This window comes from Protopterus annectens, chromosome 4.part0 (genome assembly GCF_019279795.1).
Source record: "Protopterus annectens isolate FY-2018-M chromosome 4.part0, PAN1.0, whole genome shotgun sequence".
NCBI classification, from domain to species: domain Eukaryota; kingdom Metazoa; phylum Chordata; order Ceratodontiformes; family Protopteridae; genus Protopterus; species Protopterus annectens.
The window spans coordinates 201,269,823-201,283,461 of record NC_056733.1 but is presented as its reverse complement, the minus strand read 5'-3'; the positions used below and the strand labels follow the sequence as shown (position 1 = coordinate 201,283,461).

General features: G+C 37.8%; 1 protein-coding gene across 4 annotated transcripts in view; it reads left to right on the top strand.

Annotated features, from left to right (window-relative positions):
- Window positions 1-13,639, top strand: part of GCGR (glucagon receptor) — a 1,613,162-nt gene that overhangs the window by 1,031,339 nt on the left and 568,184 nt on the right. For all 4 annotated transcript variants that reach the window (XM_044068203.1, XM_044068202.1, XM_044068204.1 and 1 more), the window contains exon 4: window positions 5,562-5,669. In XM_044068203.1, the coding sequence (XP_043924138.1) occupies window positions 5,562-5,669 (108 nt within the window). The remainder of the gene's footprint in view (window positions 1-5,561; window positions 5,670-13,639) is intronic.

Genomic DNA, 13,639 nt, shown 5'->3' with positions numbered 1-13,639 from the left:
AGGCTGTGTGAACTGCCTTACCCTCATCAATGGCCTTGGTGACTGTTTCAAAAAAGTCGACCAAGTTCAAGAGGCATGATCTGCCCTTGACAAAGCTGAATTGGGTAGGATCCAATGTCTGTAGGTCCCCTTACTACATAGGCTCCTTACTACTTAGGCAATCATTCATTTATAGTTTTTTCAGAATTATATCAAAGCAAAGGCATTTGCTATAGTCAACTAGAAACAGCTTCTTTTTGGGTTACTGCTAACGGTTGGTTAATTAGTACATCAGTAATAAACCATTTGTTTGTTAATCAGATGAACTCATGTTGGCTTTTGAAGGAATATGCAACCTGAACCAATTACTGTCAGTTTTTTTTTTCTGTAAGATGTCAATAGATTTGTTAACCATCTAACAACTTTCTAAAACACTTACTCTGTAAAGGGTGGTAGTGGTATCAGGCTGAGTAGGTCACACCAGACTTCTCTACCCACAGCATTATTCCTCATCTCATCCTGGAGAATCTCCAGGTGATCTCGGATATAGTCTCTCCAGCATGTCTTAGGTCTGCTCCAAGGCCTCCTCCCAGTGGGTTGTGCCTAGTACATATGCTGAAGGAGGTAGTCAGGGGGCATAATCTTTTGTTACCCAGGCTGGCTCACCTGACACCCCTTGATCTAATGGTGCAGTAGCTCTAGTCTGAGATCTTTCTGGACTGCCAATCTCCTGAAGCTTTTGTGGACGGTCAGCTCAGCAACCACGCAAAGGGACTTCTTTCTGTAGTTGCTTCTGTCTGTGATCTCATCCTTTTAATTTCTACCCAGAATTCATGACCATAAGTGAAGATGGGGGGCAGAGACTGACCAGTAATCCTAGGACTCAGCGCATGTATCACCATCATACCTCTCAACTGCCCAGATTTTGAACAATATTTTTTAACCACTCCTCAGAACATTGAAGTTTGAAGTCACTAAATAATGACAGACATTTAAGTTTCAGACATTGTATCCTTTGGAAATTGTATACTAATGCAAAGCCTGTTATTCTGCCAACTTTCTAAATTTGTAGGAGCAGCATTTAAAATGTGTCCTTGATTTTGGACATTCATCTCCCTATTATTTTGGCTTTGTCAAGATTCCTTGTGCTAAGTGGTTGAAAGGTACAAGTCATTCCTCGCCACAGACTAGTACAATGCCTGCATTACTGCCTGCCATTATCTCCACTTGACGTAACAGCTCCCACTCACTGGAACACAGAAACCCACTTTCTTCTTGGACAGAGCCATGACCTCTTTTCTAGAGATAATGACTGTAACCCCAGCTGCTTTATACTCAGCAGTGATCTGTGCCATTGTAAGCTGGAAATCACAATCATTTGAGGCCAAAATAACACTGTATGCAAGCAAAATAGATTAATCATTCACATTCTTAGACTGGGTACTATCCAAACTTCAGCTGTGCCTAGATAATCTGTCCATGAAATTCACAAAACAGAAGAGAGACAATGCACCCATTGGCCAAGTTGTACACACAACTTGAATTTATTGGACCTAATGCAGACAATGCAAACACAACTCTTACTCCTGAAATACACAGAATGAATGCCACATTGCAATGGCCCGGACACTTTCTACTCTTATCATGTTTTCCATCATACTTTAGTCCATGTCCACAAAAATCAGGTAGACAGAACTAGCAATTCCCATAACATCTCCACTATTGATGCAAAAAAAACAGTTGATCCACTGTTCCACACTCAGGACTATATCTACATTTGTTTCTCCTTAATCAGTTTTCCCAAAAAGGCTTCTTTGTGTTATTCCTCTATAATTGGAACATATCCACTTATCTCCTTTCTTGAAAGTGGAGATTGAGGAAGGCAGTACTAAATAAAATGAATGTTAAATGTTCTGACAGGGGAAAATGCAGGAAACTGAACTAGTATTAAAGCTATATTAGATTTAAAAAGTACAACCAATTGATTAATAGAGAAAAGTGAAAGAATTCACATTGCATTTGCCCTGTCAATAAAAGTGTAATGTTAAAGAAAAACGTTTACGGTGGAATGTAGTTGAATCTGATTCTTGGAAATGTACTTCACAAATCTTTGCACCACAGCAAAATTTTCTGCATAAAGATTCTGGACTAATTTATATATGATTTGCTTATTTGTGTTCTGCTTTACTAAATCTTTCCCTTCAACTTTGGACATGCAACCTCATAAGCAGGAAGGACATCTTAAATTCGGATTAAATCCTCAGGAAATCTTATTTGATGACTTATAAATAGATAGATACTGTCTGTTTATTCAAAGTGATAATGCAGCAGTTACAAAAGGTAATTAAAGACACAAAAACACTGCATTTGTGTCCTTCTCCACAAACTGGAACCTCTGCTGGTAAGGACTCAGAAATTACATTTTGATCTAATAAGTCAGAAACATTAAAGGGAGGTATGCATCAGTCAGATTTTAGTTTTATTCAATCGTTTTTTTTCTTAGCCATCTTCTGCCATTTTTAAATTTTTATTGATGATGTATATTTGCAGCATTTACTGCTTGCATGTTTATTTTAAAGTGTAATTATTTAACTTATGTTGTTCAAGTGACAAATTTAATTATTTGGCTTTAAATACTTGTAAATGATGGTTTATTTGTTAGTAAGGGCTTATACATTTTACTGGTTTATCCTACTGTTTAGTGTCTGTCCATTTGGAGAGTGACTGTTCAAAGCTAATTGCTGCCATCTGAGTATTTAAAGGCGCGCTTGTTTTAAGAGTAAAGAGTAAGGCATGCTTTTGTTTTGTCAGTTCTGACCAAATCATGTACTCATATGTTTGTGTAGCGTTCACAAGCACATGCAAAGTAATTTTGGTCAAGCTTCAATTACTGTTGGTAAGGCTGCAGTGAACGAACCATGGTTAGTCTGATGGGATTAAAATCTTGACGAGCTAGTGATTAGAACAGTGTGGATCTTGTCAAACAGGGTAGCATGACCTGGCCATTATCCAAAGCAGTACTGCACTTTTACTATATATCCTTAAAGCCAATTGCCCTTTGTATTTTTATGGGTACCAATGGTGGGAATCACACCCCATATCACTGGTTCTTTTACACATTCAGATACTGACATCAGCAGTGCTAGACTTAAAGCCTGCAGCCTTTATCCATCCCAAGGTCCACAACCCAAGTTTCCTAAATGTCAAGCTCTGCTGTAATATAATTTTTGTCTTGCTAAATAATCTAGTTTTCCTTGGCTTCCTGAACATTTTTTCACCCATATCGGAGATGGCCATCATTATTAACAAGACAATGCTATTGTTTCTTGCCTTGTTTTCTCCATGCATTACCTTAGTTGTTTATGTACATTTCTTTTGTTTTGTTTTCATGTTTTGGAAATAAGATGAACAGTTGTACAGACAGGCTTAAAAAGACCTCAGAAACCACTATAGGTATAAAACTTAGAGGATTATATGCGAGTCAGTGATCATAACCAGCTTATTAAGTGCTTGAGCTATGGGTGCCAAGAAATTTACCTCAAGAGCAAAGCTCAAGAGGTGAAACTTGACATCCGTGTTTAGAACACATAATAAACGGTTATGTTCAGAGATCTGATCATAATTCTTTGCAGTGCATGGAGCTTTATCTGCTTCATTTACTAGTTGCAAAAAAGTGCTAAGTGTTTTGCTGGCTTCCAGAGCCATAAAACACTTAGCAAGCGCTACCAGGAAGGCAGCGTAACACAATCCCTTTCATGTACACTCTCCTTCCATGCCTCTCAACTGTCCAGATTTTCAAATAATGTCCTTATTTTTGCCTCATATATTTGGTCTGTTCCTCATAAGGTCTGTGGTTTTCAGACAAATTACTAAGGATTGAATTATTAAAATAATAGCATACATTTATGTTTCAGGCTTTGCAGCCTTCAGAAAAAGAAGGTGAACACGCATCCTATTATTTTTAGCAGCTTTCTTTTTAACAGGAAATTATGGACATGTTGTCAGAATAGACAGCAGTCAGAAAAAAATATTTTGTTTTTGCCACTCTCATTTGCTGGTCAGTACTGGAAAATGTTACTGACAAGCATGACACCAGACCATAACAACTTAAGCAGGGAGTGCTTAACAATTGTTAAGGTCGGGTCTCACTCCACTCTTGCACTTGAACTGACTTGCTTTTTCTGACTTTTGGACCATAATCACCATGCTCCATGCACTACCTAAATATTTTGAACAATATGTCATTCAAGTAATTTTCTTCTTTTCTTTCTTTTTTCATAAGTCCTAAGAAACAGTGTCTCTATTGAATGATATATTTATGTTCTCAAATGAAAATTCTACTAGATTTGGGCTGCAAGATGGTGATAGCAGTGTGTTTTTTTTCCCTAAAAAGAGAGTTGCAACCGAGTAGCTGATTATAATAATCAGTAGTGCCAGGTCATTGCTTCCTACATGGCTTTGGCAATGAAGCCCCAACCCTCACATAAAAACTATTTCATGTGAATTTTGTGGCTGCTTTTTTCTTTCAGGAAACTGTCAGACAGATGACCAGAACCTTTTACCACACAATGCAGTCTCCCCAGCCAGCTAAATATTTTGTTGGAAATAAGTATGTCGAACAGTTTAGCATTTTGTGTGTCCATCTGCTGGATGAGCAGAGACCGTGATTTTGTAGTTTAGCTGTATACATATTGATAAAGTTGTCTTTCAAATGTCTCAGTCTTGGTACCTTAGCTTTAAGGGCAAAGCTGTCTGCATATTTTCAGTCTATCCATATGAAAATTCACTCCCATTTCTTTTGCATTTTCAAACAAAGGTATTGAAACTTAGTAGAAATGTGTCTCACTAAATAGAGATATAAAGTGCTGACTATGATCAAGTCCGTCCATCCATCCATCCATCCATCCATCCATCCATCCATCCATCCATCCACAGCCCCTTTTCCCATTTTTTTGCACATAGGGTTAGCGTGTCACTTCAACAGTGACAATTCTCTAAAGCCAAGGTTCACACCACTGGATGGCTAGCCTTGCTGTGGCTGTTCTTCCATACCACACACACACTCACACCTATGGCCAGTTTAGAATGCCCAGTCCACCTACTGCATGTCTTTGGAATGTGGGAGGAAACTGGAGCACCTGGGGGAAACCCACATGAACACAGGGAGAACATGCAGACTCCACACAGAAGGCACTGTACAGTGAGGCAACATTGTTATCCATTGCAGCACTCTGCCATTCCCTGACTCTGATCTAGTGATACCTAAAGACATTGGCACCCGCCTACTGGCAGGACTGAGCACAGCTTGCTGGTAACTCAAAGCATTATCACATGTTTCTTGGCTGACTGCTTATTAATAAAAGAAGTGTAGTTGAGGTTATCAGATGGCTGAAGTATTGGTTGCTGACACATTTGCATTACATGGTATCTTGCTAGTACTTTAACATGCATCCCATTTAAAGTGGTCAGTAAGTATTGTTTGTTACTTATACTGTTCTCTCTCAAAAAATATTACAAAGTGGTATTTGTGTTAGGACTAATATTTCCACTGTCAGAATAATTTTTCTGATTGCATTTTCCAGGTCCGATTTGCAGTCGCATGTATGATAACTACTCCTGCTGGCCGGATACTCCAGCGAACACTACTGCAAATGTGTCATGTCCCTGGTATTTACCATGGTATAACAAAGGTTGGTGTAGTTTGCATCTTTATTTGCACATTTTTGCATAACAGCTATGAGTACCATTTTAGCAAAAATGTCAGAAAGGAGGGTTTAGAATGCATAGAGTATGTTATGGTATGTTGAGTATGTCATGGTATGTTCACCTGCTTTAACAACACATCAAAGTTTTTTGGCCATGATGTGCAAAGCAATAACATGAAGGATCTGGTATGTCAAAGCATTCCATGTACCAAGACCATTATTTGCACCATCATATCCCACATCCCACTATTAGCCATCTACTGTGACACTGATGGTCATTTATTTATTTAACATTTGTTTACCAGGAAAGACCGACTGGGGCAGAGTCCATTTTCAGCGGATGCCTGGGGAGAAACACTCCAGCCACATGTCTCTGGAATGTGGGAGGAAACCAGAGCACCTGGAGGAAGCTCTTGTGAACACAGGGAGGACATGCAGGCTTTGCACAAAAAGCACTCCAGCCAAGAATTGAACCAGAGAACCTCTTGCTGTGAGGTGACAATGCTAACTGCTGTACCACTGTGCCACCCTCACAATGCAGAAAGGTATCACAATCTAACTGTTGTTGTTGTTTTAGCCTATTACTGTGCTTTAGACAAACATGCTAGATTCATGGACAGCCTAAGTTTGTAATGAAGTCTACTTCAGCTTGTTTCTTCACCTTATTTGTTTCTTTTATTTACATCTTTGCTTCCATTGGTTACTCCATCCTATCTTAGAGAAATTCTCAGCAGATTTATTTTTTGTATGTTTTAATATCTTATGGATTGGAGTATGCAAGCTCTTTTTTAACACACAAAAGGCTGATATTTTCACCACTGCTGCTCTCCCCATATGTCTCATTATATTTATGACCTCTTATATTTAAAAATACATGGATTCTTTTTCTTTAGATGCATTGCCAGAGACAAATGTTACAGACACATAGAAACCTTGATTGGAAGATAACAGAAACACTTAAAAAGTGTATTACTTGTACTATAGCTTTTGTGTTGGTACATTTTCATCCAGGCTGTATTATTTTAAGTTACACATTCTACAGTTAATTCCTATTTCCTATGCGCTGTTTTTTAAATCATAGCTGCAGATTCTCTTCCAGGTCTCTTCTGCCAAGAGGGGCTCAAGCAAGATCTAACCCGGTTAAGAAAATGTAATAAGTAACAACACTTATTAATATTGCTGCTTAGAATTTAGAATTATGGTATGGTTTATCAAGTTAACTGGATTCAGGTGACACTTTTGTATCTGATTTCATGATAATGTCATTATTAACTGTCATGATGTTGAAAACTGCAGCTCAAGTTTTTTATTAAGTGATGGGATAATTTATGAAGAGACCAATATGGAGTGACACAAAAAATGAACAGACACACACACGCACACTAACAAAACGGGGCAGTGTGACTCCAGATTATTGGCACTTGTGCAAATGACAAATTAAACAAAGATTGCTGCAATGGAAGACACCTCCTCATCTGCAAGATGCACTAGCCATGGAGTTAATTATTAATGATGCTGCAGCTTCCTGTATGGAGGTCCTGAGGGCTCTGTCCTCCTTCTTAAAAGCAGTTTCAAAAACTGGTGCTTATTTAATATATCTACCCCTGAAAAAAGATTAGAGTTATTTGAGGTGCTCATGTTACATGTTAATGCAAGAAAATTCTGTAGACTGTATTTTCTGTTAATTCCATTAGTAAGAGATCTGGCACCACATTTCCCCTTCCACCTTTAGAACTAGACAGGTAGCAGTTAAGGGGGTACGCCACCTTAGAAATGGAATTAATAGAAAATCGGGTTTGTAGATCTGATTGCTTATGGGCATACATCCCAAAGCATAAGCACTTCATTCTGAATGCTATGCAGTTGATATGATATTCTATTTTCAAAATAGTTTTTGTTGGGGTAGGTATAGTAAAAGTATACCAAAGTGTCATTCAGCTGAACTTTTAAGCAACTTTTTATTTTTTATTCTTAAGGTCTGAATTTTCCAATTTGAATAACTTGGGGATCTGATTATAAATAAATGGCTGATCTAAACAAGTTGCAGATATGTTGTTGTCACGTAACATTTGCTGCTCTTTTGAATTTAGCATAATGCAGTTGCATCTTCTAGTGCAGGAGACAGAATAAGCAGGATGTAATGAGTGCTATGAAATGAGGCATGTGTAACATATCTGTGGGGAGCAGGCAGCAGTGGTGGTAAACTTGGAAATGCTGCTTAGTGCTTGGCAATCTGTGTACTGTAAACAAACACGACAAATGCAGGAAGAATTAAGGAGTGAGGGCAAAATGCATGAAGTTAATGGAGTTTTTATTACTAATCAATGTTTAGGTAAATCAGGATGACTGTTTTGCTTTTTGATAATTCTCTCTTCTCCTTCCTATTAAGTCACATCAGCTTTCTAGTTGTGCTGCAACTCAAAGAAGCTGAAGAGATCATGTTTGAATGTCTGGAACTCCTTAGAAAGCAGAAGCCTGTTTCACATTTGCAGTGATGCACTGCTACGAGCAATGTCTGTAGATTTTAGGTATGCTTTGCAGGTTGTGACATCATTTGGGACTAGTAATTCTTCTACTTACATCACTTTTATTTTAAATGGCTGCCTTTTCTAATTTAAAACAACTAAAAATGCTGCAAAGTGCAGCTACCCAGTATAAAAGAAAGTGCTGTAAATGAAAGGAATTGTGGTTTACACTAAGCAGCACACTTGCAGTCTCTCTTTAGTTGGGTTTTCTTTACAGCACTGGATATATCTAATATTTCCTTCAAGGTCAACAGTACTCACCTACCTCAGGCACTAATACCATCTGTAAGGCTCTTCATTTATCATTACAGTAGCCAACGTCTCCACATGCTGTCTGTTTGTCCAGAGCACATCCAAAAGTGTCTCCTTCTCAGACAGGCTGAGGTCATGGTCAAAGCATTCAGTGGTGCAGCAGCTATTCCTTCTTCCATACCAAGAAACTCCCATCTATGTGCACAGTTAGCAACAATGCAGCATCTCCTGCCACTTTACTGAGGGAAGCCTGGGACTGTTCCCCAGAAACCATGCAGGTTATCTGAGGACAGGTAATTTGCTGGTTTCATGCAGTTAGACTTAGATTACTCTACACAATTCAGTAATTGTCTTACTCTGATATTTGATTACAACAATGATGCATATGTAGGATCTGTGTTCCCTTCCAAGCAGCTATAGCAGGGTAGGGCAGTTTATAAACTATATAATGTGTAACAGAGTCTGTTTCCCAGTGCCTGAATTCCAGCTTTAGTTAGGACCCAACAGACTGCAGTCATACTGTTAATAATGGAGAGTCCATGTAGCAAGCCTTGCATAGGATTGGGGGAGATACCTTTACTGAAGCAGACCAGGCTTCACTCCTGATGCAGGATTACTGCTAGTTTGAAAGCTCCACCAACTGCATTGTTAAAATTGACAAGAGCTAATTTTAGTCCATAAGTCTGAGTCATTGTACTGATAAAACTTACACTCCTGTATAAAATGTTTACTGTGACCTTTGTTTTGAGGATGAAAAATATTACATTTGTACAGCATTTCTAGACATATTTTAATCCATCTTTTGACACTCTGTATATCATCTAAAAATATGATGGTCTGATCTTGAGGTCATCTTATGCAGAAGTACTTCTGTTATGTGGCAATAATGTTAAAGATGAAGTCCTGCTGGAGAACAGTAATTTGTATCCACAAAGCAGTAGTCTTTGATTCTTGTACCAGTAAAGATGAGCTTAATCTTTCTTAAATAAAAAAACTCTAGAAAGTTAGCCATCTTTCATTTATGGTATGCTGATGAGAAATGGACAAAACATGTTAATTTCTTGTGGAGTTCACTTGTTGGCTTGATAGCTTTAATAATGACCTCACAAATTAGTTCAGTTTATCACCTGACCAACTTTAACACTGGCTTCTACCATCACAAAATTGAACCATGGTAAGACAAAGTCTGCAAAAGAAAAAAAATGGAATTGGGCAGATCTGTGAAGACAACAGAGCAATGCTGAGTGCAGTGGGGCTTTCCTCTCACATCTGTAAGGGGGGTTTAATTGTTACACACAAATGTCTGAATATACTTCTCTGAGGTCACTTTACCTGAAAGTAGGGAGAACTACAGAGGAAGAGCTGTTGGACATGCTACACCTAAAAAAATCCCAATCCCTCTGAGCTACACGCTCTAGGGACCTAAACCTTGTCACCACAATTAACCGGACATGCTGGAGGGATAGAATCCTGTCCCAGAGACTTCCTATACTCTGGAACAAGCTACCCATCTATGTCAAGCAAAGTTCTTCATTAGCACTCTTCAAGAAAAATCTTGATGAGTGGATGGGAAATAGGAAATACACCCCGGGGATCACGTCTGTGTCTCTACTCAACAGTGGCACAGGAAAATAACTTTCTTGGGTGGCGTAAGCCATGGAACCTTGCTGGCTAGGCTTACGTAACCTAGTACCTACCTATGAACCTATGAACCTAAAAGTATTTGTGAATACGGATTTTCTGAAACAATTTCCAGTTACAGATATTGCAAGTACTATTTTATTGTACTTACCCAAGGTCTCTGTTGAGGAATGTATTTTTTCTGCTTTATTGTGATATACTTGGTGAATATGCATAATAATAATAAACAAAACAGAACTATGCATCACTGTCTCAGCTAGAGAAAATCTGCTGAAAAATGTCTAATTTTCTATTGTAATTTACATGCTTTCCAGGATGACTCGATAAAGAGAGTTTCAAATATTTGTGTGTTTAACCACTACACTTCTGCCTGCATCTTCTATGTTTCGTTTGATTTTCTTTTTCTTTTGTAAAAATGTCTAACTTTATTATGATCAATTCTTGTAGCGATACACTTTTAAAATGTAAATGATAGTATAATGTTACAAGCAAAACACACGCAGCGTATTAACATAGTCTGATGTACATAAAAGAACATTGTACAAAGTAATACAAGTCTCTCATAGACAACAATACCTTCAAGTCTTAAGTAAGGTACATTAAACACAGCATAAATGAACTGTAACACAGAGCATGAGCTTTTACTGTATTAATACTGTTTCTGTACATGACTGAGTCTGTAAAGAATTTGTTAATATTCATATATCCTTTTGTTTGTTTTTTAAGAAACATAGCATGCTTTGAATGTTTAACAGTTTAGGAGGTTTTCATTCAGTAGCAGTGTATATTCACATAATATTGGCTGTTTCTAAGAGCCAACATTTCTAAGTCCATTGCATTTTCAGAGCAGGATGGGGCACTATAAAGAAGTAGTCCAACGTAAAACAGCAGTTTATAACAAACATTTTGTATTTAACCATAACACAAAAATTCCAACGTCTTTTAATAGTTTCACATTCCCAAAGCTTTTTATAAGTGCTATATCAATGCATATGCAGCCTGTGCATGCCTGACTCTTTACATCTTTACTGTATTTTATATAGACTTTATTACGTTTCCTCTTGTAGACTCTGTTCAGGGCGGTCAGTACTTTGTAAAAGGAACAATGAGGTATTCTCATAAACATAAATAAGCCCATGTAATTTTTTAATTGTTAACTTTATGTTGTTCGGGCTCAAACTGTCAGCACCTCACTTATTACACCAGTACAGCTAAGGATCTACTGATTAGTTGTACCTGTGTTTGTAGTTGATAGAACCAGATACTCACCACATGCTCACCAGAAGCTCTTAGGTGACTAGACATTCTCTATCCATACTTACGCATTGCTGGGTAATTTAACAACAGAAAGAAAGGATGATTCAAACTACCCTTGGATTTTAATGTGCTTGGAATTACCTAAGATGGAAATACTTCCACTGCATATTCAGGAAAGGATTCCACTTTTGCCTTAAAACATCAAAGTGGCCAAAACTTTCTTCACTCACACCATCTAACTTTTGGCACCTTTTCTTCTCTATTTAGGCCATTAAGGACTTCTGCTTTCCATTCTTTTCTGAGGATTCACCCATATGGGAATAGATGGCCTCCAACCTAGTTGACTGTCTGGCTACATATGTAATACATTAATTTGTCCTGTAAGCTTAATTAATAACTTGCCATCTCTTTACATTTGGGAGAAGGGTAACAGTATACCAACTTATAACCTGCATGGTGTTGGTAACTAAAACATGCACAACTCCAACTTTAACCACACTGGAACAAAATATGTCCTTAGTTAAAGTTATTGCAAAAGGAAAGCTTGATCATATATACCCCAGAAAAGAACACCTATGCCATAAAAGGTAGATGGTGTCTAGGAGGCTTCTTTATACCCTGTTCTTTGTTTAACATACCTGAAATACTGAGAAATTAGTTTGTTCATTTTAATTAGCAAAGGTAGTGGTGAAATGGTGGGGACTTGAAACAACATATAAAATAACAGAAGGGCCACAAATAGTTTAATGGCTGCAAAGCCCCTTAGTAGTGAAAGCTTCAGCCCCATGCATTCATATGTACAAAGAAAAAGTTTGGAATACACTGGATTGAAGTGTAACTCAAGCATAGTGTGTTTGGTTTATGAATGTACAAGAGATTAGGGAGGTTGTGGCCCTTAACCATGCAGTAAGCAAGACATACATCTCCACATTAGAGCGTAAATGATAGAGTGTCTGTGGAAAGTGTGCCAATCATCTCCTGGTAGTTCATGATCTTTAGGTCCATAATAATTCTGGTTAAGAACCTCTGGAGGGGCCTTTCAAGATGCATGATAGTAAGGATGGATAGATAAATAGATAGATAAAGGGGCAGGTACATCACAAAAGGGACATTACATTGAATAACTTGCCAAATTAGGGCAACATGCTGAGGTATGATAACTTCCACTGATGTAGACAATATGCCTTTGGATTTTAGTTGGGCTTGATAGAAGGATTGTCTGATTACTGTTGCTAAATGGTGATCAAAGGATGGGGAATTATCAACCCTGGTCCCAAGATTCTTGACTGCATTATCATTTTGGAGAGGGTGTTTGGTATACTGTAAGATGGAGTGAAGATGATTACCAAATTTCACACCACTGCACTTTGTGTATTTAGTCTTATCCCTATGCCGTGTGTTAATCAAAGTTAGCTTCTGCTGCAGAAGTTTGCTCTCAGAGGATGATTTTACAATAATGCCCAGTTTGTAGTCATCTGCAAATATGTATATATGCATACATACATATAAATGTTTCAAGGGCGGACATAAATGCCCTTCTAGTTTGCCAGTATACCAAAACACTTGTTCCCATAATAAGTGCCCAGGTTGCTCTTAAAAATATCTTAACTAGTGCTTGCTTTAATGTAATTTGGTGGTCTGTTCCATGCATCAGCTGCTCTGTCAGAGAACCAATTAGGACACGTCTTATTCCTATAGAATCTTCTACATATGTTGTCTAGTATTTTTGATAACCCCAAACATTCCCAGAGGTAGTTGTCCCTAAATGCCCTATATACATGAATAAGATCTCCTCTTAGATATCTGTAAGAGACACTGTACAAGTTCAGATAGTTTAGTCTTTCGTAATAACTTAGATTTTCACATATATGGATGCCCTTGGTATCTTTACGCTGTAGTCTTTCCAGTTTAGTCATGTTTGTCTCCTTATAGGGTTTCTATATCTGAAGAAGCGTAGGTCTCACTACGCGAAAGCGCTCATCTGTTTGTTCATGGAATAAATCACTTTTTATTTTTACCACGGAGTTTTCTAAGTGAATTCTTTTGATTGTGATCCTTTGATCGTGGTTAGACCTCCGTTTTGTGTAATACTATCATCGCTGGTTCTGTGACGGGAGTCTATTCAGCGTTGGAACTGTTTCTTGTTTTCTTAGGGTTTCTATATTGCTATTCTATACTTAGGTTTGGGTCTAATGTAAGTAACAAACAATGACTTCATTATTTTTAATTTCCTAGACTATATAAATCTTTTTATACAATGAAAGTCAATAGTGTAGCCAC